The sequence below is a fragment of the Drosophila sechellia genome, chromosome 2L, assembly GCF_004382195.2.
Source record: "Drosophila sechellia strain sech25 chromosome 2L, ASM438219v1, whole genome shotgun sequence".
NCBI classification, from domain to species: domain Eukaryota; kingdom Metazoa; phylum Arthropoda; class Insecta; order Diptera; family Drosophilidae; genus Drosophila; species Drosophila sechellia.
Window position 1 is genome coordinate 4,214,816 of NC_045949.1, and position 27,180 is coordinate 4,241,995.

The 27,180-nt window shown below is 45.6% G+C and overlaps 2 protein-coding genes across 9 annotated transcripts in view; one reads left to right on the forward strand and one right to left on the reverse strand.

Annotated features, from left to right (window-relative positions):
• Positions 1-1,034: 1,034 nt before the first annotated feature.
• On the reverse strand, positions 1,035-3,461 carry LOC6613324 (protein arginine N-methyltransferase 8). The gene is made up of 3 exons (XM_002037764.2): positions 2,387-3,461; positions 2,099-2,328; positions 1,035-1,928 (listed from the first exon to the last, which is right to left on the reverse strand). The coding sequence occupies exons 1-3, from the start codon at positions 2,591-2,593 to the stop codon at positions 1,298-1,300; spliced, it is 1,068 nt and encodes a 355-aa protein (XP_002037800.1). The 5' UTR covers positions 2,594-3,461; the 3' UTR covers positions 1,035-1,297.
• A 2,881-nt stretch (positions 3,462-6,342) lies between these two features.
• LOC6613325 (protein turtle) overlaps positions 6,343-27,180 on the forward strand; it is a 38,445-nt gene continuing 17,607 nt past the window's right edge. For 2 of the 8 annotated variants that reach the window (XM_032713944.1, XM_032713945.1), the window contains exons 1-5: positions 6,343-6,449; positions 7,929-8,243; positions 18,169-18,627; positions 22,048-22,169; positions 26,315-26,597. In XM_032713944.1, coding sequence (XP_032569835.1) covers positions 18,231-18,627; positions 22,048-22,169; positions 26,315-26,597 — 802 coding nt within the window. In that variant the 5' untranslated portion in view covers positions 6,343-6,449; positions 7,929-8,243; positions 18,169-18,230. Of the gene's footprint in view, positions 6,450-7,928; positions 8,244-18,168; positions 18,628-22,047; positions 22,170-22,242; positions 22,252-26,314; positions 26,598-27,180 lie in introns of those variants that run through there. The other 6 variants (XM_032713947.1, XM_032713941.1, XM_002037765.1 and 3 more) reach the window with 4 other exon arrangements.

The window sequence follows — 27,180 nt, forward strand, 5'->3', positions numbered from 1 at the left end:
GAATTCACCTTCCGGGTTTTCTCAGTGTATCCACAGAGCCATTAGACACGCCTAGCTGTCTGGCGTTGGGCTGTAATAAAAACATAAAATGTTGCACATTATGCAAACAAACCCACATGCACAGTGGCTCCCACACGCACACACAAACACATACATTTCAGCTTGGCGATGGCGCCGCATGTCTAACGGTTTCGTTTGCAAACACACACGCACGCTCACAAGGACGAGGGCGAGGACGCACACAGACACGGATGGATACCTTGTGCTGAGCAAACTTCAGGCCCTGTAAGTGTGTGTGTGTGTGGAGAACATTAAATTTATTTGAAATTATTATTATGCGCATTTACCTAACATTTGCATAACCGACAACGGTTTGCAGGATAACAGCAGGAGCCCTTCTCTGTGGGCCAATTTGCGAGTGAAATGTAGCTGGAAGTGGGGAAATGGGCCAGATCACAAGCAAATGCCAAACAGCTTATAATTTGATTGAAAAGTCCGCGTGGAGTGATCCAGAATGAATCTTTTTTGGGGGGCCACGATTTGCCGACTTTGGGCGCATTTATCACGCCGCAGATCCTGCAGTATTTAACTGAAATAGTTTGGCAATTGTTGTGGCAAACAATATTATGCATTCGCTTAATGCGCTAGTTTATGGCGTCAACTGACCGGCATAAATAAAGCAGCGATAGAAAAAATGCAAAATGGGATCCAGCAAAAAATAAATACATATGAAAATAAAAACATGGGGCATAAATTAAAAGCAGCGCGCAGTAGATTCGCTCACATAGCACACACAACGCTGCACACACACACATCGGAAAATTGTTTTAAATAATTAAATGCTGGCGCTGCACTTATTTACACCATTTGCCAACTGTGTGCACTAGGTGTGCTGCAAAGAGCAAACCAGTTGCCAAAGGGATTGTAACTTCGAGATGCCCTACGCACATATCAAATTCGAAAATTATGAGATTATATTTTTGTTTTATTTACTTCATAAGTAGAGAATAAGCATTTTTTGTTAGTGTATGCACACAAGTATATTGTTGCTTACTTTTAGTCACCTTTTTTCAAGATTCAGGGTGTTGGAAAGTTATTGAGTCCGTAGCTCTTTCCTGAATCCCTCGCATATGTATGCCACTGAATTCTTGCATAGAGATGATTTTATGTGTGCCTACACACAATAAAATTATATAAATATTGCACACTGGCAATGTGGCTGGCTTTTACTTTATTTTACTGGTCGTTCATTTTATCGTGATCCGATGATATTTCGTGTGCCACTTTTGGTGCAGGCTCAACAAAGTGTGAGGGGATCGGTGAGCACAAAGGACTGATGGACGGTAACCGGCTTCTCCCGGCCATCGAAGTTCACAAAGATGTCGAATTCCGTGTCAAAGATGCTGTCCTCGCTGGGTTTCAAGGTGAGCACGCCTTTGATGCACTCACCTGCCCTAACATGCAGTGGTGTCTCCAGGTAGAAGACCGTTTGGTTCCAGTGGGTCCACGGAGCAGAGGGCGACGTGCTGATGCTGATCCTTTGCGTGCTCTTGCTGAATCCGACATCGAAGTAGGCCACCAGGGCGTGTACCCAGCCATTTCGGGTGACCTTCAGCTCGAATAGCGAACGAAACTTGGCGGATTGGCGGGGCTCGGTGTACAGATCCAGCGATTTGACCAGGCACACCCTGCTCATCAGCTGGTCACCGGTCACGTGCTCCACCACCGCCTTGGACTCGCATCTGCGCCGGATGGCGGACAGGTCGAAGCCGTGCACATCGTGCCAGAAGCCAAGATCCTGGTCCCGTCCCTTGATGGCCGCCAGATAAAGCTGAGCCGTGTCCGGATAGATGTGGCCTGCGGAGGACAGCCACTTGTCCCGCGCAAATAACAACGACTCGAGCATATTTCCAGAAAACAGGGAGGAGCTGTGGCAAAATAGTTTTGGGCTTAAGGTTATCGATGTGAGAAATAAGAGGGCAAAATGATCACTATTTTTGTATAAATAGAATAACCCATTCACTGAGAATATAATGTTTAAATATAGATGGAAAGTACCTTCTATTTCTTTAGAACTGTCTATGATTTGCCTACTTACCCCATCCAGTCGCACACTATAATATCCACCTTTTTAATCCCATTAGGTAGTTCAATGTCCTCCACTTTTCCCTGGATCACCGTTATAACTCTGCCAAATTCATTATCCTGGGCTACCTGTTGGGCATATTCCGAAATGGTGGCCGCATCTACTGCCAGGACCCTTTTGGAACCCGCCTTGGCTGCGAATATCGAAAGGACGCCCATGCCGCAGCCCACATCCAGAACGGTCTTGGAGTGCAAGGATCTCTTAAGGGATCTGTTCATATACAGGTACTACTCTACCCACCTTGTGCTTGAAGAACTCGTTGTGCTGGATGGCCTCGCGGTAGGCCTTAATTCGGACTGAGTCCTTCAACAGCCATTCGTGTATCTCAATGCGGCCATAGAGTTTGAAATAATGCGCCTCCTGTCTTCGGCGATCCTTGGTGATCTGATTGGCATTGCTGGTGTCTACATCCATCTTCTCGTCGTCTTTTGCAAGGTTCTCTAACATTTTCCGTCGTAGAAAGCTAGCTTTGATAAATTCTTTCTATACTGAATAAGCAAAGGTATCTAAATGTCAGAAATTTACTTTTATCCAGGGCTGCATGAGCAAAATGGCTAATTTGGCACCCGCCGTACCCCGCACGAGCATTAACTAATTAAAAACCTCATTAGCGTACATAAATCAGCGTTATGCAGACATAAATTTCATTATTACATCCAGCCAGCTCCGCTGACCCACTACTTCTCCGCAACAAAAAGACCATGACGAGCTGGGGCAGCAAACAAGTTTGGTGGAGGAAGCCACCGGACGAGGGATATCATTCACTCCACCGAAGACGGCATCTTCGTCATCGCATCCCTCCGACTCCACGGAAAACAATGTCTTCGTCTAGTCGGGCTCGCAATTATGGTCACACTGCTTCCGGGCATTCCCAATTCGATTGTGCAGATGGAAACGGGAATGGGACCGAGAAAGTGAAAAGTGAAAGATGCTCCTCCCGTCCCCCGTTCCCTGTATTATTGTATCTTTTCTCCTTTTGCCTTCAGCAGCAACAATCGCTGGTTTCTTGACTTAAGCAGGGCACAGCAGAGCGTGAAAACATCATAAAGATGAGAAATTATTATCTGGCCCATATCCAGGGGACAGGAGGGGAGCATTTAGCTGCTCTGTTAGCGGCCCTGAATGAAATATCACATCCTGCAGAGGAATAAAAATCAGCGTCGGTAAAAAATACACATAAGAGAAGTAAGCAGGAAGCATCCGGAGCTCGAACAGGAAGACGAGGATACACACCCACTCCCCCAGACGAACGATAAACGCTCGCAGCGTCAAAAGACAATGATGGGGCAGGATGGACCGGGAATGCGTACACAGAAAGAAAATTGTATGTCACGCACATATATATCAACCTTTATTTGAAGAAAAATATAATAAAATGTTTATAGGCGAAATATTCTTCGACATTTGCTTACTTATTCCATTATTGATCACTCATTTAATATATATTGTATTTTTTAACGTGTATAGGTCTTTTTCAGGGCCTAAATCGGTCCAAGAATATGGTAGCAGAGAGTAAAGCCAGCATCAGAAGTGACGAAAAATTGTAAAAATAAAATACAATGGCAACGCAGGACTGACTCGCCCTGGACTTGGGCGATAATTTTTTATTTGTATGCCCGCCGTAGGCCAATAGCAGGACAAAAGGGGTGACGGGGTGGGTGGCTCACACACACACACAGACCGCTAGAGAGACACACACACACGCGCACAGGAGACAAATACAAACACAAGCACTTTGCGGCCATCGCCGTCAAGCTGCGCGTTATCCTTTGTGTAATTTCTGGTTTAATGAGGCGGCATTGGGATGGACGCACCCACCTCTACAATCCGCCCCCCCTGCAAGGCCATAGGTAAGCATTTTTACACTCATACATTTTTACGACTGGAGCATTAAGTTAAAATTTGTGTTAAATATTTTATTGTTTTTATGGCCACATGAACACCTTGAAGCGACACGAGCCGGGCAAATTATGTGGAAGCCCAGCCACTGGGGACCCGGTTTCAGAGACAATATTTCTATGTCCTTGGCTATGCACGTCGAGAAAGAAGCCACAAGGAACAGGACGTAGTTTAATTTTGATAACACTTTCCTATTCACATGAATTTCGATTCTTACAACCAAATAGTGATTAGGGTTGCTACCTTAAAGCAAGCTTGTTAAGCCTTTTCAGAAAGTATCTTATATATAATTTCAATGTGATGTAGTTTTGCTTTGACATTCAAATAAAAACTATGCCACTGCTAGGAACACAAGCAGTAATTTAGTTTTTAAACTAACTCATTTTTCTCAATGTTTGCAAAAGCATATTTTCACCCATAACACGTCCGGCTGTTTCTCTGGAGAACTGGACACTGCCTACGTGCGGTCATTAATAGTTGGCAACTGCTCCTGGATTGTCTCACTCATACACGATAATCTTGACACCTCCTGGGCTTTTCAGCCCAAACAAATCGAGATTTGGGCGATTATGACATTGGCAATTAGTTGACTGTTTTGTGACAGCTGTTCGATTTCAGGTAGCATCGACTTTGAGCCCAGCATATGGCTGGCTCTTCAGCACACTCGAGCATTCAGGGAATCGCACTTGACAGCCGTGAAGCGTCGACTCTTAGACGAACGAGCCACTTTGGGAGGCGTTCACCTGTCTGAAATCAGAAATTAGTGACTTGGTTTGCTAGGAGGGAGAGGGGTGGTGGAGAAGGAGCTATTAACGGGCCGGGTGAATTATGATTACGGGATGGCATGCATGGCTTTATAGCATGTAGCCCCCGATTATGTGCAGATTTATTGCAGCTAAAAATCAACGCTAATATAATGCATAAATCAGAGTGCCAAAATCAACATATATGTAGTAGGTACTCTGTTGTGTGTGTGCGTGTGTGTGCCAGTGCACCAGAAGGAGGTCCTGCGAAGGATTCGCCAGAGTGGTCTGTGAACCAAGTGAAATTCAGCGAAAACGAAACATTTTGGCAAAGTCGTTGGGTGGCAAAAGTGGGTGTTGCGAGTGGGTGGTGCCGAATGGGGTGGTGCTGGTTCTCAGAGAGCAAAAGAGAGAAAGAGGGCAGCATATTGAGGGCGTCTCTCGGCAGGGTTTTCTATTTGCAGATTCTCACGCAGTCGCACTGATTTGCCCACCTTCCAGTGGCGGAGTTTTCCTCTCGCTCGGTCTGCAAGGGAAATATTCCGGCACTCGGGCACGGGGAAACTGGGTTTTCTCGGCCACGGCAGCAGATGTTGGCTAATTGAAGCATTACAACGTAGGTCAGGCTCACCGTGAGTCGTGGGAACTTTATGACTGGCCAAAAGTGACGATGCAAATGGACCATCGAGACGCACAGACCACCAAATGCAGGTAGAAATCATAGATCATCGCTGATGATGTACCGCATTCTTGGGCATAATTAAAAAGCCATTTGGGCGGGGGGTTCGCTCGCATTATCCAATTATATGGCCCATGGCAGAGTGATAGGCTACGGTTCTTTGGCTACTCAAACAGAAATGTTTTGGGTGTTTGGCACTTAACACATTTCCACATGGCTTCACTCTTTCAACTTTGAGCGGGCTGCGCAGGCGCTTTTCGCCTTTTCTGAGCGCCAAACGAGTTGGGAGTTTGGCGGAGAAACTGGTTTTTGGGTCACAGTCACATCGAAGGGCCCGCCGACAGTCGAGAACAGGTAAACTCGAGATAATTATTCAATGAAGCCGAGCGGCCGCGCAGAAGGGCTTCCCACACACAAAAAAACATGGGTAGAGAGTTGACCAATGAGTTTGGTAACTGAAACTACAACAACTATTCAAGTAAGCCTTGAAAATCATGCAAATATCTGAATTTATTAGGTGTTTTCTTAGGACTCATTGCTACCATTAACAATTGCTGGCAACACATTCCTGCCCAGAAATACACCGCATTTTTTTCGAGTGCACTGCACTCCCCTGAATTCTCGGGTTCTCTGCGGTCCGGTCCGTCGCCGTCGGAAAGCCATGTCAAAGGGTTAGGACAGGTTCGCTGGCCACATTCGCTCGGCCCGAAGCTGAATCGGAATATGGCATTAGCCAGCATCAGATAGTATAAGAGAGTATAGGCCCTCTCCTTCTCGCCGAAGCAGCGCGCTCTCTCGCTCTCGCTCTCACTCTCTCTGTTCGTGCAGCAAATGCCGCCTCTTTTTCGAGTGGCAAATCGAGCACTCCTGACGCAGATTCAGTACTCAATTGTTGTTCCACCACGGCGTACGTGAACGCGGACGAAATCCGTAGAGTCCAAAGCAATCAGAAATCCCATTTCAATCGCAGCGTTCAGTGGCCGTAAGTGCTGTCTCGCTCTCGCCTTTCCCCAGTGTGTGTGTGTGAGTGTGTTTGTGTGCGACTAGGAAAATTGTTCAAGTTATGGATACGCAAATTGATGGAAAATGATGAGTGAATAAAAGAAAAACAAAGCAAAAAGCGGACGGCAATCAAGCGGAACGTCACAAATTCAAATCACCACCGGAAAAAGGGGTGGGAAAACGCTCTCCCAATTGTGCGTGTGTGCGTGCATATGTGTGTGTCTGTGCTAAAGTGGAAATTCGCTCGCGTTTTCGGCGCTTTTCACGCTCCTTTGGCCAGAATCGGAAAAACAGGACCACACCCGCGCGGGTGCAAAACTTGAAAATGTGGGGGAAAAAAAGCAGCAGAACAGCCAAGAAAAACAGCGCTGCAAGAAAAATTCCAGTTTCCCAAAGGATCGCAAAGAGAGTGACAGAGAGTTATAAGAGTCGTTTGTGAAAACTTGTACTGGCTGCAAGTTCTCAATGGGGGGGTTTTTCGGGCCAGGACAGTTGCGCAAGTGAGCAGTTCCCGTTATTGGGGAATTTTGGCCAACAAGATAGCCGTTACGCATCAGCTGATTGCTTGGAAGGGAAAATATTGGGTCAACAGAAATGCCAGCTTATAGAAACTTAAAAATATATTAACTTTTAAAAATATTTAAAGTTCCAAAAATGAGTCTGTTAAATATTTCAAAATATATATTCAAAACTCAATAACAGTATCCTTCATAGAAATATCTTATAATGTTATTCAGCGTTGAAAATATTAAAATATGTACTTTGCTAATGTTTTAGCACCAGCTTGATAACTTTTCGAGCATAGCTTGCTCAAAAATTGCCAAAAAATTAAACCCCATATTTTCCCGCTGAGCACTTTTCCCCACTGCCTTGGAAAACTGGTTCTCTCTGTTTCTGTTTTTTGGCCTGTGCAGCCGCCGCGATTTTCCAGCGAGCTGTTCGACAGGCCCGTCAGTCGGAGTTTTCAAAAAACGCCAGGCAATTGGTGTGGCGGCGACGCACAGCTGTGAGTTTCAGTTTATGGTTTCGACCTGTGATTTTGGCCCGACCAAGTGGAAAAACAGTGGGAGGATGCTAATAAAGCAGCTCGCCAAGTGACAATTATATAATGCATATGAGGCGCATAGTTCGTATAGGGCGTATAAGGCGTAGCCCCCGCATTGACCCATGATTCACGTGTTTCGAAGTGTGTGCCGCTGTGAAATCCACAAATGCCGAAGGACCTTTATTTGTTGACCAGACCCAGTGGTGACAATTGCCACAGCCCATGCTCATATTCCTGATTTTACGCCGTATTGATTTTATTTGTTGTGTGCATAAAAGGCGCGTTTATACGCGAAGTCCTCGCATCGCCATTCATTTTACGCCTTATGTCTTATGAGTTTTGCCTTTGTTCTGAAGCACTCAACCAAGCATTTCCCCCAATCAAATTGGAATAACATAAAAATCCTTTGTGCAGCCCCACGTAAAAGTCAACGGTTTCAAAGTCCTTCGTCAAACGCATACGCCCAGTGTACTCGAAGTGGAAAGTGTCATAAAGTATGCGATTATCCTGTAAACAAAGTGTAAAACGCGCCCAGTAAACGCCGAAAACGAAAGGCGAACAGCAAACAACTCCCGGATTTTACGACTTGAGTAATCAACTCGCCTGGTCACTCACCAACTTGAGGACCCCAGGACTGTAGGACTCCAGGAGTGCAGGACTCTTGGAATTGGCCAGTACACAACTATAGAATTGGATCTGGGCACGTCGTATAATGATTGCGCGAGTGAGGTGAGTCACCCATTAGGGCCCACTACGTCGATATACTCTAAATTGTAATGTAAGGGAAATCCTCGGGGAAAACTGCAGCTACAGCTGCAACTAAAACTAAAACATCGACAATTGCACACACATCGAACAGAACAATCAAATGCTCCAATGTCCGCAGGCTAGAATTTAATTAAAATTTATGAAATTTCAATTACATCGGCAAGTGTAAATAAGTGCGGGTGCGGGCATTACGGGCCCAATTCAATTACGAAATTTTCGAAAGGCCAGAAAAAAGCACTCTGGCCCGGAAAAACAAACAACCGAATCGAACTGAACTGAACTGGGCCAGAAAGCAGAAAACAAACGGCAAATGCCAGGCGGGAATCGAAGGGATCGGTTTTCGAGAGGGGATTGCAGTTTCAATGGCTCGAAACGGATGGAGGGGCTTGATTGGTTTTGTGGCTTTATATCCACATCTTGCTCGGAGGAGCTTCCAGTGGGGCTAGATTGACCATCTGCAGATCGAAATAACCAAGCAGCAAACATGTGTAACCGATGACGACAAAGACGGGGACAGATGATAAAGACAAAGGGTTATTAGTGGTTCCGGGGGCCAGGAAATTGCAATTCCCATAGAGGGACACCACCATACGGATACGGATCCATGTCTTTGCGCTTCGCTTCATTCGCTCCACTCGCCTCTTGGCAGTCATTTATTGGAATATTCGAATTTCCCCCCCGCCCACAAATGCTTAATATTGATAAATGAAGTAGTTGTTTGCCCATTTCGCTCCACACAAGATGGGCTTATTGCGCCCCCTCCAAAGAAATAGGGAGTAAATTTGGGCCTGTCTGTCGACGGGTCCTGAAATGCCAGCAATCATCGGTGGATCGATTTACCATTACATTTGGTGCATGCCAGATATTTACATGTAAATATAAAGGCTGTAAGTGGGTGCTTGCGTGACTGCCGACTAAGGTCACTTGGTAACCTATTCAAACGAGTTACGACCTCGCTTAGCGGCGATAACGATAACGATGGCGATAACTACGCTCGCACACGAATGCAGGCAAAAGCGACGCGCCATAAGTGTAAACATAAACATGAAATTGGGGTCACAGCTTCGATTATCGGAGATTTGGATACTCTTTCCCTGTTTGGCATAAACAAAATATTATTCAATGGAAGCTAAATATTTACATATTGTTCTATAAGTAAGGGGATTTCCCGTAAAGTTTGCAGTACTGTAACCTACTTTGCATTCATTGCAGATTTTTGATCTTTTTTAACATTCTAGAAAAAATTAATCTTGTCATGTCCGAACTTATGTAAGTTTAAATTCCCTCAGTTATCATATAAACTGTTTCAATGTTTTCTTGGTTTACCAAATTCTGCTAAAAAGAAAGTGTACCTATAATTTTGTTACGAAAGTAAAGCCCCCGAAAAGATCAAAACAAAAGCCATGCGGGGTACGGAAGCTGTGGTCAGTCAGTCAGTGAGTCTGCTTAGAGTTTTTCGTTTTTTCGTGTTTTCGTTGGAATTTGTTGGCTTCGGGGTCCCAGCCAGATTATCCAACAATGTGAACTAGAGTGGACGCAAACGCAACAACATCGGGCCTGAGAACTTTATTAGTCACTCTGTGTTTGGGTATACACACTCCGCACTCTCTCGATCGCCATCTCCATCTCGATCGGACAACTCCAGAGTTGGCGCCCAAAAAACTGGCGCACATAATGGGACCGAGCGAAACTCGAGCCCAAAACACAAAACACAAAAAGTTCGAGATGAAGGCGTAGAAGTTTGGATGTCGTCGGATGGCAGGGGGCAGGCTTGGGGTCTGGAGATCGGCTTACACTTGGGGCTGAGTGGTACATACGGGCTATGTACATCAACATCATCGGACTTCAGGTCTCAGCCTGGGTTCTCAGGTCCCAGGTCTTCACGTATAAGAGAGCCGGACGACTCGAACTTGTTTTTCTTTTGCCACGATAGATACACAGAATTTCCTGCAGCAGCCGTTTGTTCCTGTATTGACGTCAGATGGAAACACCGAATGCAATTCGCAGTCGAAGATCTTGGTGCAATGGCAACAACAGAGGACAGGTAGAAACACGGAAAGAAAAGTCATAGTGCAATAGGTATCGTAAAAAAGAAGTTTTACGATACCTATCCTTACAATTTTGAATAATAAACAAACCCAATTTCTTTGCTTATCGATTTGGTTTGAGGGCTGCTGAAAATGTAGTTGTTAGCTGGGTTTTTTGCCAGTGCAGGGAAACCAACTCCCAAACATTCCCACACAAGTCGCTCAGGTGAAGTTGGGCGGGAACGGTGAATGGTGGTGGCTGGCAGGAATGGCACCACATGCAGGGCTTCGCCTGTAGGTGCACCACTCAGACCCGCACTCATCGCACCTCTCGGCACCTCTCGGCACCACTCACCCACATCCTGGTGACGCTTTGTTCTGGGCTCTTGTTTTTCTGTTTTTGTTGGGACTTTACACTCCATTGGCAGTGAAGCGTTAAAATTGACCCAGTTGTTGATTTATTTTTACTACTCTTCGGGCTGGGCAATGCAAGGCGACTGAGTCGTGGCGTTTCGCCTGCAATTGGATGATGGCCCGGGCCCGGACTGGCAAAAATAATTCAAATTGAAATGCAGGAAAAAGCGGAAAACAATCCGAATTTGCGTTCCCATTTAAATGCATGAAACTCGCATTTCCGAATATTCGAGGAGTCAGCACGATCTGACTTCACTCAAATCGAATCGAATGGAGTTGAGTAGAGGCGAGTCGAGTAGAAAAAAAAACGAATGAATCGCTTTAAGGTCTCGAGCTCCGTGCACGAATGCATTTTCAATTTGCTGGCTAAAAATTCCGGAGTCGAGATGGCTGAGAGGCAGCAAGTTTGCAGTTGAAGTTGAAAATTGTTTGCATTTTTGCGCTTACGATAAAAAATAAGTACTGGTTTTATATGGTGGAAGGCCCTCGTCTTCCCAGATAAAAAACAAAACACAAAAAAAAAGAATAACGTAAGAAAACTCTGGCAGAGACAACTTGGCCGTCCCTCGTTTTGTCTCGTTGTTACTTCTCTTTTAATAACTATGCGGGCTGCTTTTTGTTTTCTTTGGGCCAAAGTTCTGGCCAAGAGAAAGGGGACTGCTGCTGGAATTGCTGAGCGGAAAGAAGCTGAAAGTTGAAGTGCAAAGCCGGGGAAATTAAAATATTTCCATACTGCAACTTAAAGTTTCTCATTTGAATAAAATGTAGCGGGATTGGGCAGCCATAAGTTGGTTAACCAATTCGAAGGACACGAAAAGGCGGAGCCCTAAATACTTTTCCCAGGCCCGTTTTGCTGTTCATTATTTCGTAGCGACCATTAAAGTAATTTGCCACACTTGTCGCCGGCCGTTAGGCGCCATTAAAGCGCAATCAGAAATCTTGTTTCCCTTCCACTCCTTGACCAATACTCGAGTATCAATTTGCAGAAGGAACCAAAAAGTTGCCAAAGTGTTGCCGCTGCACGAAACCCTTTTTATTAGTTTTGAGATATCGGCAGGACGAACAGGACGAACCAGGACGACCAGCAGGGGACTGGCTTTTAATAAGGCCATTCAGGCCACAGCGGCAAATAGTTCAATGGACTCGTCAAATCGCCCGCCTTGCTATTGGTATGTGTTTTCCCCAGCTTAGCCGGGAAAATCAATATCCTGGCAAGGTCCTGTTTGAGTTCTGAAAAAATAAGTGTCCATTCATCCGCTTTGCCTGCACAGCACAAAGATATGAAATACTTTATTTAAATGCCAAGGATTTATCTTTGCAAAGCTGAGAAGGCAGCGTTTCAAGGAAAACGCATTTCCAATTTCTTCATTCAGTTTATTTTTGAAATATTTGTGCGCACTTTTAGGACTTCGTTTCAAATTCTCTTGATCCAAATAAAAAATTAATTGATTGTAAGAAGTTTTCTATAGAAGACATTAAACTTTTATGTGGAAAACATGTATAAGTGCCTTTCAAACTACGTTTTTATGATTTAATTGGAATACATATTCAGCTGGCCGTTTACTTAGTTCGGATCTCGTTATTTCTCTCTCTGTACAAAACAAACATTTGCATCTGGTCGGGAGTGGAGGTCCTGGCTCTGGGGCGTTGTTGTTTACTTATTCAATTTGGAGCTATTTGAACTGCGCTGATATGCCCATTACAAGGTGCCCTGCCAGCCATCGAGTGTACGACGTGCTCCATGGCGTATACGTAATTACGTTTGTCGCTGCCACATCGCAGCCCCTCCCCCGCCGCGTTCCCCTCCGATTGCCACTTTAAAGCAGGGAAATTTATTTATTGCATAATGGGAAAAGTTTTGCACTTCAGTCATGATTTGCCCCGCCGTGTCCCACTCCTTGCTCGTCTCCATCTTGTGCTATTCAACTCGCAGCATTTCATTTGATGCAGCGGCCAAAAGACGTGCGTAAACAGGGTGGCCAGGATCCAGGATCCAGGGACCCTGGGATCCTTTAGCCAAGTCGAGCGTCGAGTGCTAAACTTTTTTGCCCGAATCCCGTTTGGCGTTTTTTTTTCTTCACCCGCCCGAACTCGAAATCAACTTTATGCCGAGGCAACGGCAGCAAAGTTTATGGTCATGTCCGCTGGCCGGGGGTCGGAAAAGCGAGGAAAATCGGGAGGCGGGAGTTTCCAGGGGTGGCCGTTCATTAGCGTTGCCATTACATTTATTTATTTTTCTTTATTCCGTTCTGTTTCGCTGTGCGCAGGATGTCTGATATACTGGCACTTCCCTTCCCTTCACAGTGAGTCCGAAAAGTCCTGAGCCGGGCAGAGCAGAGAGGCTAGAGACTAAAGTCCACTTTAGTTAGTGCGAAAGCTTTAGTTTCAACAAGTTTTAAAAAAGTTAAATGAGACACACGAACTTCACATAATAGTAGAGTGAAGAGAATCCAGCTCTAGGACAGTAATCAGTTTTTGAGCGGCTCAAAGTCAAAGAAAATTCCTCTGCACGCATGTCTGCAGTTATTAGACCTGCGTGTCTTCAGTTGAATTGCGGTGGAAAAGTTTTTATTTCTGGGTATCCTTACAGGATTTATGAGCCGACAGACCCGACAGAGAAAATGAATACAACGCGAAAGCCGGAGCAAACCGAGATGGAAAAGTTTGCTAAATTTTCACTTCCGCCGCCGCTTTTCTTTTGCGCCTTTGATATTCCTTTTCACTCGTCCATTCGCCGACTGCATAAATAATAACACAAACTTTTATTATTAATTTTGCTTAATCGAAATGCCGCAATTAAGCATGAAGCGTAAAAGTTTTCCCTCTTTGTCCTCGGCCACTCCTCCTTTTGCCTTAACGCCCAGCTGACCCCACGTCCTCCTCCTTTATTTTTAGTTCGCGGAATAATTTTGCACTTTTACTCCGCCGAATGTTTTCTAAGAAAAAGTTGGACGGCGATGGCGGTTTCTTTTTGCTACAGAAACAGAGCGCAAAGTTTTCTGCACTTTCCGAAATATTATTAAGAATTTAATTTCTTCAAAGCGCCAACTTTGCCCAGTCCGAGCTGGGCGTTTCCATCCAGGATAATTTCGGAAAACTGTAAAGCGCATAAGCGGCCATCGTTGCGGCCAAGAAATTGCCGAGTCACATGGCCAAATACAATGGTCAATAAGTAAGCCTCACAAGTGAAACAATCCATTACGGAATCGTTGCGCACAAAAGGGCTGATGTGAATGAAAATCTGTTGCGTAATGGGGCAGCGATAAGAAAGTGAAAACTAAATGAGAAGCACAAATAAATTGTAAAAAGTGGGCATAAACGACACACAACACCAATGCTCGACTCATTTCCTGCCCGCTTCCCTCGCATATCGTTTGAAATTAAATTTCAAAGGCCCGGGACCATTAGACGGCCCATTACTGGCCTCCTTTTTTGTCCAGAGGTCCTGTCTGTGTCCGGCGCGGCCCCTTCCAGAAGAATGCCCCACCCACCGTCCACCGCATTCGGGGGCTGGACAGGAACCCGCAAACATCCTGTTGATGTCAGCAAATTTTATTTATTTGTGGTTCGTGTTGTATTACAGCATTTTAGAGCAATTAAAATTGTACAATGGCCGGGGCATTTTGCATGGCCCATCGAAAAACTTGGCCACAGTCTATTTGGCCGCATTTTTTAGATCATTTAGCCAGCCGCACAAGTGCCTAATGATATATTGACTTTGGCCAGCGCCCGCTGTTGTTTTTCAAACTTTTATGGCCATTCTTGGTCTAATTGCCCGCGGCGGGAAGGTAAAACTCATTAGATTAACTGATAGCAGTTCTCTTTATGGCCCTATCTTGCCACGAATTAGCTGAAAAATAGCCAAGGATGTTGGACGCTGGATGGTTAGAAAAAAAAAACGTTAAAGAATAATCGAATGAAAGTGGTTTTTTTCCATAATATCTGCTCCAAATTGCCGAGCACTGTCAATGCAGCTCGGGAATTGCAACTGGTTCCATTGTGCTCTCGGGTTGTCCTACTTATTCAGGCCCTCCAGTTTTTCTACTTCGCTAACAAGCTTACGGACGGATGGCCTGCGGGTTCATTCCCCAAATGTAATCCAAACAAGCGGAGAATGTAAAGTGGCAAGGGCCGTTCCATTTCATTTAAGTTACAAGGCGTGCCACGCTGCGTATGAGTGATACTAAAAACAAAGCTACATACCAAGCAAGAAAATTAGTGGATATTACGTCTTAAAAATCACTTGTGCAGGTGCTTAATAGTATGTATATGTAAATATTTCATTAAAGTTCCTTTTCTTCCGGTGCAAGGGTGGAAAACTCGCCCATGAAATGGCCCTCTTCTTAGCAGTTTTCAACGCAGTGTGCAAAGTTGTAAAATTTGTTGTTTTGCGCCAAAGGGCACACACCCAAGATACATACACAGCACTTGGGGCGAAAACAAGAAGCCGAGGGCCTGTCGAAATTTCTTGGGGTGTGGCAGCGACAAGTCCGTGAAGAAGTCCGGACTCCTCGGTCCGGAGTCCTTACTCCCAGGTCCGGAGAGTAGGCACTCGCCTTTATTGGAGTGCAATGAGCTGTAGTCTGGTGCCCGTCCCGATGCCAAGTTGTTGCGCACAACATTCTTAATTAGTTTCTGAAACCAAAGGGGCTGCGGTCCAGGGGTTAGAGGTCGGTGGGCGGGGCGGAGCAGTTCTTGGCCATGTGTGAGTCAAGTGAAAATAATTTGCGGCTTCCAGTTTCGGTTGGCCAGCAGCGAGGGTTTTTAATTAAAAGTGCCTCTGCTGCCCGCCAACCTGGCCGACCCCATCCATCATCAGCAATCCCCAGAACGCAATGCAAATGAGCGCCAAGTAGCCCGTCGTCCGTGGACGGAAGATCCGCAACGGAGATGTGGTGGCTGTGTTTACGGCGGAATCCCGAATCCTCAATTCTGCGCCGTGTGTGCAGCCAACCAAAAAGCACCAGCAAACGGCGGCGGAAGCGGATGCCATAAAGTGCTGCCACCGCATGGGTCGAAAATAAAATGGCCGCCGTGCGAGGAGTCAGCGGACATGGAGGCGTACACTGAGCGCAAAAGTACTTGCAAAGGGCATTTATTGGGAAAATGAATTTCGAGATTTTAGCGATTTCAACGAGTGTTTGCTACATAAAAAATGGGTTGTATTATTCGTATTGGATATAAGGTTTATACGTTAAGATAAGATACATTGTATTCCGAGTGTATGGGAATGTGCAGCGGGCTTCGTGACGAATGCTGGTGCGTGGGAAAGAGGCACTCACACACACACATTTTAATGACATCGACGTGACCGACAATTCAGTTATGGGTCTCATGGCACACCAACCAGCATAGCACACAAAAACAAAAATGGGTGGAATGAGAGGGGGGCGAACCAATCAACTGATTTAGTGCACGATGGGATGGCCCCCTATCCTTCTGCTCATTCCGCTCGTCCTTTCTGGTCCTGGGGTATCAGCAAATGCAATTCATTTGCTGATTTGTCATTGTTTGGTATGCCGGCTGTCCCCACAGCTCAACTTGAGCTGATTTACAAATGAAATCATACGCCATGGCGGGCATTTCGGTAATGAAAATTCAGTCATAAGGGAAATCATTTTTCCGGCTTTTGTTCTATTTTGGCTGTGCCTGTGTGCCCATGCCCGTGCCCGTGCCCATGCCCATGCCCATGCCTGTGCATCCTTTTTTGGCGAACAGGACGAACGGGCACCGCACAATTAATGCGATTTTTGCTGCTTGCTTGTTGCCTGGGCTTTTAGTTTGGGTGTGGTTGCGCAGGATGGAGGGATATGTAGGTGGATGTGGGCCGCAGGACGAGCCCAGTGGCGCTGAGGGATTCGAGTGCGCTCTATAAATAAATTTCGTTTTAATAAACTTGTCATAATGGCGCTGGCAGCGCAAAAAGTTTTAATAATGCTCCACAAACCTTGACGTTATTAAAATTTTACATGTCATGCCAGAAAGGATTAAATTCAACGCACATGGACTCCCAGTGCGTGTGTGTATGTGTGCGGGTGTGTGTACTATTCTGTTCGCTACTCTCTCACCGGATGTATTAAGTTATGCATTAAAATGGCACTAATGACGTTTATACAGCTCTGTCAGCCACGAAACTTTCCTCGCACACACAAACACATCCTGGGGGGAAAGCTTTGCTCGAGTTACTTAATTGCAGTGACAACATTGAGTAAGGAAAAAGCAAAGGCTTTTCACCCTTCATCTTCTTTTTCCTCTGGCATCCCTCCAGGAATGAAAATCGCTACAAAAATGCTTTGCCTGCAATTTAATATGTCTGTGTGGGTGGCTGCTGTGGCTTTTTCTGTCTTTCTGTGCGGGGGAGTTTTACGGCAGCTGCTTATATCTACGTGGTCATGTAATGGCGTAGAGTCCGGGCAAACCGGAGACAGAGAGTTTCATTTTGTACGAATTGAGCGAATTCCGTTTAACGCATTCCGAATAATTTAATTAAAAGAACATTTCTGGCTTTGTTCTCCACCGAGAATGACAGGGAATTTCCTTAAAACTCACCTTTTTCATACTGCATATTTGTGTGGGCGGCGACTCATAAAACACGCTTGGCTGCCATTTCAATTAACTGGGCCCCAGATCACGATCCTGAGATAAGGTACCGGGTGGAAAACTATCGAACAAAGGCAGTAGGAATTCGTAGCCCATGTCTAGCCCACTACCCATTCCTACATCGACTTTCAACACGAGTTTTACATTAAAACGCAAAGTTTTATTGCCAAACAGCCAAACAGCCGAGGAAAAGTTTGCTCTATTTGTATAGGAGCGTTGTAAGTTTCTGGGCCGCTCTTTTGTTGGGGATAGCACCAACACCAGCACCCCCATCTCAATCTGCTAAGTGGTGTCCTTATCAGTTGTAGCTACAACATATTAGCTGCTTAATTTCACGGACGTGTGTGTGCGCCCTCGAAGTGTTGAAATGGAAAACTTTTGTTTATTAATTTGTCAACGGCGCTTTGGACGCTGTTTCAGGTTGTCCAAGATGGTCGATAAGGTCTACCTGTCGGCAGAGAAAACTTCAGAGAAAACCGCTGGAAGGACATTATAAATATTAGAAACTGATACAGCTAACATGAAACAAGTTTATAGTTGGCTTGAAAGGTTTTTAGGATAAAACTGATAAATGGGACTTCTAGATGGGGGCGGTGATCCAGATTTTGCCACTAGCGGAAAAGGGGATGGGGGTTTGTGGGTGGCTGGGGAGGATCTCTGTTGACACTTGACGTCTGACACTGACGGCTGTGATGGATGGCGGCTGAGGAACGTGACAGCTTCATCAAGTGTAGCCAGGTGCGACTGCAAGGCGTTCATTGATGGCAACATTTACCGCAATCCAGCAGCGACAATGCAATCCCACTGACAGAATCTCCTCCTTCTTTCTCCAATCCCTCTTCCAGATGACGCCACTGCCGGTGAGAAGGATACGTTAGGAGCGGCGTCGAACTATGGGAACAGAGGCATGGGCGTGTGCGCGGACCTCGGGTCTCATCGATGGTGTCGGGCATTGAGCACCCAGCACAACACCGAGAAATCGAAGGAGCAGCAGCAGCAATCCCAGTCCTTGGAGATCCCAGAGGAGCGTGCTTCCAGGTGTCGACGAGCCATTGACAGGACAACGACAACGACGATTCCCGCTAGCAAAACGCTGACGGCATCGCCAGCGAAAACGGCAGCTTTCACAGTGAAAACGACGAGGAGAAGACGAAGCCGACGAAGGGCAGAAGGCAGCTCCATCTGCGTTCCCATCCGGAGGGGTCAAGGGTCAACGCCAACGCCAACGATACTTGTGCTCCAGTTCGTTTTGGTCTCGTTGCTGGCCCTTCTAGCGAAAAATGCCCAGGCGCACAATATTCCAGGTGAGTGCAATGCAATCGAGTTGCTTAATTAAATCGCTCGAAAGCCTCGACTATTCGTGGCCAAAAATTTCATATGAAAATTTGATGGACGACGCTCCTATTGCTCTTTTCATCCATCAGCTGAGGGGCGAAAATTTCGCATGTGTGGAACTTGATTTTTATCTGGTGTTCACTGCTCTGCGCTCGGGAAAATTTAATGGCGCACAATAAGCGGCTTATGTGCGCCCAAAGCTGATTACATTTGGCAATTAGTTGACAGTTGGACGGAGCACCGGCCATCGAGCACCGAGCTCCGACCGGCAAGCCACTGGCCAAAAAAGAGAGAGTGGAGCTTTTGTTTAGGCCTCTTGATTTATTCGTTCCCTGCTCGTGGCCAGCACAATAGGTGGCCCTAAAATACAATAATTCGTGATTGTGAGCTTCAATAACTGGCTTAAACCATTTTCGATAGCCGTTTTAGAAATTGCAGAATAAAATCAAAGAGAATTTAGAATCTGCGCTTAAATGTAACTTAAAAATTACTTTTGCTACGCTTTTGGCCAAATTTAGTTACGTGACTCCGATCTTAAGGAAGGAACTTTGAAAATGTCTTTGGAATGCCTTAGGTTAACTGCCCGTCTGAGAACCTTTTGTTAACTTCCGCTTCTGACTAAACTCGATGAGCTGACCTTCAGCCGAATATTCTGCGCTATTTCCTGATAGTCCCTCCTGTCCTGACGAAGGACATTAAAAGTTGCCACTGGTTCCGTTCAATGTACCGTGACGTTCTTCGTTGCGAGCTCGTCGAGTGAATTAATTCAATTTAATTTAGTCGAAAATTGGAAAAACCGCTTGAGATTCCATTGCCATGGCAGCGCAATGGCCACTTTGCAAAACGGTCGAAAGGTCAACGGCAACTCCACGGTTTTTCAGGGAGGGGCGTTGCCTGCCCCGATGGGGAAATGGCAAAATAAGTTTCTCGAAGGCGTCTCAACTTGGCTCAAATCAATGAAAACAAAATGCGCCTCGCTGAATAACTCAAGCCAAAACTCGTGTCAAGTGCTCGGTGGCGATGGGTGGGTGGTTAGTGAAGTGGGCGAGGCTTGGGTGTGGGAAAAGTCTGCCTTTGGCTGAAGGACATTCTAAATGGAATAATGAAACCACTTTTGCATGTTAACGCCATCAAAAGGCGCGACAGAGGCGAAACACACGCGGGTACTGTGACATCCTAGCTTCCTGACTTCCTGCTACCCTCGAGTACTTCACTTGGCTCTCGGCGACATGTCTGCAACATTATCAAAGGGCAATAGACGAACAAGTGCCTTGGCAGTGCACAGAGAGAAAAAACTTGCAATTACCATTAGCTCTTTAGTCGTTCAAAAGGGTAACTTCATTGAGCAGAAGTATGGCTGCTGGTTTCAGGTACTTAAAGTAGTGACTTCTTATGGAATCCTCTATAACTTATCACTCTTTTGTCTCAGTGCAGGCATTTCAACGTAATCACCCATTGCCAACCCCATCAAGTCGTTGTCGTTATTGTTTTTGTGTCTCTCCTGATGTTTTACTCTGTATTTTTTCGGAAGCCGGAAAACGGAGGCTGAGTGGCGATGCAAATAGTCTGCCAAAGCTGGCCAAGTTAACATAAATTTATGCAAATGCCAAAGTCAACAAGCCAAGAGTGCATAAAGCGACCCAGCGAGTGAGTGAGTGATTCAGTGGATGAGTGAGTGACTGACTGGTTGAGTGTCTGGTGGAGAGCGGCTAACAATGACGTCATGTAGCTGTAGACCAAGTCCTTGACAGGCTTTTTCCCCATCTGCGAGAACGAGAGCTGGTAGGGGAATTAATGCAAAACGCATTAAGTTGATTTTTTGCCGGACAACGTCCCAATCAAGAGCGGTTTGCCTGCCCGAACAATTGCCTTCGGACATTGGTAGTTTGCTTAACCCTATTACCGACACAGATACGGATACAGATACATATACAGTTGGATCTGGACGGGCACTCGGATACAATGGAGGGGCGGGGGTGGTGATGGCATGTGCAGGCGGGTCAGAAGTTGTTTGTTAACAAGTTTAGGGTCAGAACGCCAGGGCCAGAGATTCCGGGTGCTCGGCAGCAGCTGCACTGCTGGCACCATCGCCATCTTCAAGTTGCATCATCCACACCCACCCACGACCCACATGTCCACATGTGTGTAATAGGATATGCTCCCATATTGGATTGCTCCTCAGTTTGCTGTTGTTGTCCTGCTGTTTCCGACAATTCATTTGCATTTCCGTTGCCGCTTGCCGAGCTTTGAGCTCTGCTCCAATTGTAAACGAAATTTTCAGCTTGGTTGACCATGTCAACGGCTCAGGAAAGCTCACTACTCACTCTCCAGGAGCAGAGAGAGCCCCCACCACCCGTTTCGGGGCGTTGCATACATAAATAATGCCCGGCACATTCGCACCTCGGGGGAGTTACCACAGCACAGAAATAAAGCGTCCGTCAAAGCCAGGAACAAGGAGCCTAATCAGCGCCTGTCAAGTGCCCACCGCAGTCCATCCTGCAATCCTGCCACCTTTCTCCCAGCCGCAGACAGGTGACAAACGCTAATGAAATGTCACTACTCGTTGTCAAGGCAGGAATACTCTGTTAAAATGCTAGCGGAAACTTTCGTCAAACTGATTTCTCACTCTCTGTGTGCGCTTCTGGTCAAGATGTCAACTCGCATTTGGAAAAAAAGTGTACTGGAAATGGGCCAAAGCAATTAAGTACAACGATGCAAAGTCAGAATAATATTTAAATACTTAATAAATACTCTTCTGGGGAAAAATGCCAATTCCACATTTTTAGAATATTTTTATAACTTTGTCCATCCAAGGTGGGGCCATTAAGCTGACGCTTACAATTTCTCTCAGTGACTCCTGAGTGCATTCCTTTGCATAACCATAGTTTCCGGACCGCACACATTCACCGACTTTGAATGGGATAACTGATTTGAAAACCAAAATGGAAGCCGGGTCAGCTATTGGTCCCTTGGGAGAGATGGGAGGGCAAAAACATCAGTCAATGACCAGCACTTGACATGTGACCGACATAGCCATCAACAAATCCATTTAAAAGTAACCCCTGGCATGTTGGTTTTGCCATTCCTTCTGTCAGCGGAATGGGCACGGAATGGGATTGCATGGGATGGCAGAGGATGGCACAGGATGCCATGGGTTGGCAGGCACAGGACATTTGTCGGTCCACGTAAATCGTGCTGAATGTCACGTCTAAATAGGAAGCAATAACGAGGACGGGACTGCGGCTGCGGAATTGGCCGTATTATGGGCGCATCACGTTGGGGAATCCTTGCTGCTGCGGTTGCCGCCGATCCGATCCGCATACAAAAGTTGCAAGTGGTGTGTGTATCGTGTAACTGAAAGCCGTATCCCTTTTCTTTATCCATTTCAGAAGACGCCGTGCACATCACGGCCATCCTCGGCGAGGGCGTCATCTTCAATTGCCATGTGGAGTTCCCCAACGACCATCCCGTGCCATATGTCTTGCAGTGGGACAAGAAGGTGAGCGAAACGGTACGATATCACAGTTAACATTTCTTCTCTAAACTCTCTTTTTTACATTGTTGTTCCGATACGCAAAAACAAGCAAGAAAAAGTAAGATACAGTCAGTCAGAACAGACAGACCCACGCAGTAAACGAATATAAAGAACTACCAGCCTATTCAGTGTATTCTCTCAACTAATACGTACAATACCATCTCTACTCGTATGAGCCTTGTCCCCACCAAAAATCAGTTACTCCGCCTGAGTTTCATTATTTTAAGTTCATTTAACGTGCCTCAATGCTTAAAGCCCCAACCAAATTAACCAAGTTGATCCGATAAGCGAACTAACCGAACTATTGCCAATGCTCGTGTTGTTTGTTGCTGTCCATGCGATACCGATAACTATATACAAATATAGCTTGAGATGTATGTGTTTATGTGTTTCCATATTGGTAATTTGAATTTGGACTTGATTTCCCTCAGTTTGGTTTCAGTTCGCCTTGGTTCTCATTCAACCATCAGCCCCTATATCCTCCGGCCTGAAATCTGGGGACCATCCCGATCCTGAACCCCGACCCGGACCCAAAATCACCAGCCAACCAAACACCATTTGAATTAGGCAGGCTTTCGGCTTTCCAGCGGCCGCTTCTGATCGGTTTTGGGATCGGATTCTTTGCGCCTCCTTTAAGTTCGCCCACAAGCCACACACACACGTACACAAAAGACACATCAGAATACTTGAACACTTTGAATCGAATTATTTTTGCGGCATTCGAAAACACCAAAGATGAAATTAATCAAATTATTTGTCAATTGAAGGAACGGGCTTCACAGCACCCGGACCAAAGAGAGCGAAAGAGAAGAAAGCAGTCGAAAAACGAAAATTCACAATCCACCAATGAAAGCAATCGAAAATGAAATTCCATTTGCAAATCAAATCAAATCGAATCGAAATTCGTTCGCAATCGACAGCATACACAAAAATCTAGCTTAGCTGCTCACGCTCACTCACTGCAAACAAAATGAATACAATTTCCACTACCCGTTTATTCCTAAGCCATGCAAATCCCCAACAATTAGCCACAGCCATTCATAGTCGAGCAAAAATATTGAAAACAAATTAGTCACATTGCCAAGACTTTAGTTGCGAGTGTTTCGAAGCTCGATCATACTGCCTGCACCGCCCAAAAGCCACCACAAGCCACCCACCCAACCACCCAAAGTGGCAGTTGGAGTTTGCAGAAATATGCTAATGTTTGGCAAAGTTGAGCCACAGATAAAGCGAATGCCAGCAGGATGAGTGCACAAACTTTTCAACTCTGCCGCTCGGCCAACCGATTGATGGCCGCACTGCCATATTTTTGGCACTATCAACTGCCGCTGCACATTCCCGTAGGATAAGCAAATTTAATTCCAATCAAATAAGCAAAATACGCAAAAGGCGCAACGAAACTCCCATCACATATTGAGCACCGCCACCCAGTCACGTCTTTCTCTCCATTCATCTGTTTTCATTTTGGCGTTTTTGTAATGTAATCCAATTATTTTCCCAGCCTCTTCTGCATGCTTAGTGTGTAGTGAACTAAATATTTTACCTGGCCCCAGCTACACTGATAGAAAATAGTGTTACTTTGTGTTCCATCAATAAATCTAGTGTTCAGCATGAATCTTACATTATTCATTGTTAAAAGCTTAATGTTTATTTAATATCTTGTGAGTTAAATTTTAAGTTGGCTTCGAATATTTTCATAGCAGTGTATGTTTTACTCGGCAAAGTTTGATGAAGCCAACTAACGTGGGCAACCTCAGCTAAGCGACTTCCAACTAAACCCCGACCTAAAACAACTTACTTTCCATAATTTCAAGCACGCCTAAGCCAACTTTCTTCGGGGCTTCGGCTTCGGCTTCATTTTTAGCTTGGTCTGCTGGCTGATAGGAAAAGGCAAGGAGAACCGCAACGATAATAAAGTGGAGAATGCCAGCAATGGCAGCCAGGATAAAAAGGACGACGGCGTCGTGGGCGTCAAAGTCACGACTGTCCTTCGCTTAGCGTAATGCAGCCAAAGTTATGCGACTATGTATGTGTTGTGCTGGGCAGATAACGTCTCCTGTTTTTTGTGCCAACTTAAAAGTTTTACAAGCAATTTTAATGCCAAACAAAGTTATAAGTACTGCAAAAAGTATGTTTATTATTTGTCGCGATAAAAAAACCCAGACCGCATCGGGGGGAGAGTCGGTAAATGGCCGAATTAAAGGGATTAACATGGCTTTAGCTTTTAATTTATGCGCTCGTATATATCCTGCTCGCATTGCCCCACCGCCCACCGCCCACTTTCCTTCCAAAAACACACATTGCTGGCCCATAAATGCGAAAGAATTTCGCTTTTGTCAGTTGGCATTCATTAAAGGTTGCCTACTTTTGCGGGCACTCTGTCTCTCTCTCTTTATATATATCTCGCTCTTTAAAGAGAAATCCCAGGAGGACGAAAATGAAGGGGCGTGAGACTCTGGCATTGCCTTAGTTGCAATCTAAATTAATTGCTACTGAATAAATTAAGCGGAAAAATGTTTGCCAAGCCAACTTATGACGCTTCTGCGAGTGCGAATATTAATTTTGGCCCGGGCCAAAGGACCTCGCCCGTCGGCGTCGTCCTGTGTGTCCCTGAATGTCTGCCCCCTTTTTTTGCCTCACTGTGCTGTGCTGCCAACGCAAATTATTTCATACGTCAGCCGAGAAAATTATTAAAACGTCTATAAGTTTTAATAAGCGACATACAGCAGCCCATCTTCCTGCCCTGCCGTCTAATTAGGGAAATAAATCGATTAGCTCTGCCTGGGATAACGTGGCGTATAAGCAATTTGCTTACCAATTATTTATGTATACGCAATTATGCCGCTATCTATGGCCCACATCTCGGTATTTAGTACTTGCCGCAGAGATAGGGAGCACAATCTGGTGTCCCCAAGTGTTAATGCTTGGCCAGGTCCAGACCCAGGTCCTGTTGGTCATGCGAGAGAATTCGAATCGAAAATGCACTCGGTTCAAAGCATTCGTTGGGGTCCTGTGAATAAAATAAACAAAAGGCCAAGTTGCACATGGTTTGGGTTGGGTGGGGGTAGGTGGAGGGGGAAGGGTAAAGGAGAATTTGGGGGCTAGTGCAGGTTAACCCCAATTTTTGTTGCCTGCCTGGATATATATATTTTATATGCACATTTTTTATCTGCACAAGCTAGAATTTCAAATGTATCTCTTTGGCCCTCGTCCTTTTAGTTGTTTTAGTTGCTGTGCCACACACACACACTCACACCGAGACATATGATTTATTGTTGCCAGCATGTCCCTGGCACACTACAAAAATCCTCTGTATGTGTGTGGGCGCGTGTGAGTGTGTGTGGGGCGGGCGGTGATGCCACCCACTTTCCACCGCCCCAGCACTTTTCCACTTTCCCTCCGGCCGTTGATGAGCATGCAAAAAGGACGAAGGGGCCGAGGCACAAGTGGTGAGCACAGGATCTGGGGAGTTTGTGTTGACAGTGAAAATGTGTGACCATGTCTGTACATATAGTTTGTGTATCTGCGAGAGCGCTTGTTTGTTTGCTGGCATGTTAACCATGCGGCAGCGCAATTTCTCCACGTTAACGTGATGAGTTTTTGTTTTGACTGTTTGTAGATTTTACTTTTTCAGACAGAACGCAGTGTTCCCTGTAGCCATGTATGTATGTATGTACCTATGTCGCAGCTCAATTTATTTGCGACAGTTGTTAGTTGTTTGCGTTGTCTCAGCGGGAAACTTTCGACAATTCCCGATTAGCTTTAATCTGCACCAGCACCTGCATGCCACCGACAAGACTTGAGTGTTTTAATGTAGAACATTGCATGACCCTAGCCCCAAAGCACACATTGTTTTATGTATGTATGTACATATGCCCCAAAAACTCGCGACTCATAAAACGAATCATAACCCTAGGTTAAATACTGTCTGTACCTGTAAATGTGTACCTGTTCCAAGTTGAAGCGTACCAGAAAGCAGACTCTCGTTTGTCGTATGTACAAATGCCATGGCACATTCCATGCATATAACGCATTCCAGACAGACCAATCAAGAATCAACTCTAATCACTTGCCAGCCCATAGAGTCAAACTAATGTGCGCATATATCCTCCTCTATCAAGGGCTCCGATCTGCCCATCTACATCTGGTATGAGAGCTATCCGGAGCACATCGAGGAGGGCTACAAGGGACGCGTGTCCCGCGTGTCGCAGGACTCGCCCTTCGGCTCCGCCTCGCTCAACCTGACCAACATCCGGGAATCGGACCAAGGATGGTACGAGTGCAAGGTCGTCTTCCTCAATCGGGACCCCAAGCAGCATAAGAACGGTACATGGTTCCACTTAGACGTACATGCACCGCCGCGCTTTAGTGTTACGCCAGAGGATATTATATACGTTAATTTAGGTGAGTATGAGCTAATAATGTTATACTTTAAGAGCAAACCATTCAAATCTTGAAACAATCAAATGAAAGTGATCGTGGTAATGTAAGTTATCGTATATATTGAAGTGTTAAGTTCTCCACTATCTACTTTCACTGATATCCATCGACACACTTATTGGATTTTCCTGCCATCTCTAGTGCTCAAAACCTGGCCCTTTGCTGCCTGACAAATAGCAAGGCCATAAATAAGCGCATATTCAGCTGGCCAACTTATTTGGGGCCTGTCATCTCACAGAATTAAGTGGAGTGCGACCCCCGTACGCTTTTGGCCCACTTTTCGAGTGTGTCAAATGGCCGGCCATTTGTTGCAGCGCCCGAATGAGTTTGTCACCTTGAGAACTCGTATTCCCAGGAGTCGTAAAAAGTGCCACCAGCCCCACGAAACGAGTTATGGCCGCCCATTTGTCATCTTCCGATGGAAGACGCAGCGAAAGTGGAAGAGTTTCACGAAAATCGATAGGCCCTTTATGCTTGCAATCGTATCAAATCAAATTTCCGTCGCTTAATCAAAGTTAAAATGTTTACAAGACCAAGTGGCAGGCGG

Excerpts from the sequence above, each read along its gene's own strand:
- LOC6613324 (XM_002037764.2), bottom strand. The coding sequence starts at position 2,593 with ATGTTAGAGAACCTTGCAAAAGACGACGAGAAGATGGATGTAGACACC. Across the intron at positions 2,329-2,386 it reads ACGAGTTCTTCAAGCACAAG|ACCGTTCTGGATGTGGGCTG; the intron begins GTGGGTAGAGTA and ends TTGCACTCCAAG. Across the intron at positions 1,929-2,098 it reads ATAGTGTGCGACTGGATGGG|CTCCTCCCTGTTTTCTGGAA; the intron begins GTAAGTAGGCAA and ends ATTTTGCCACAG.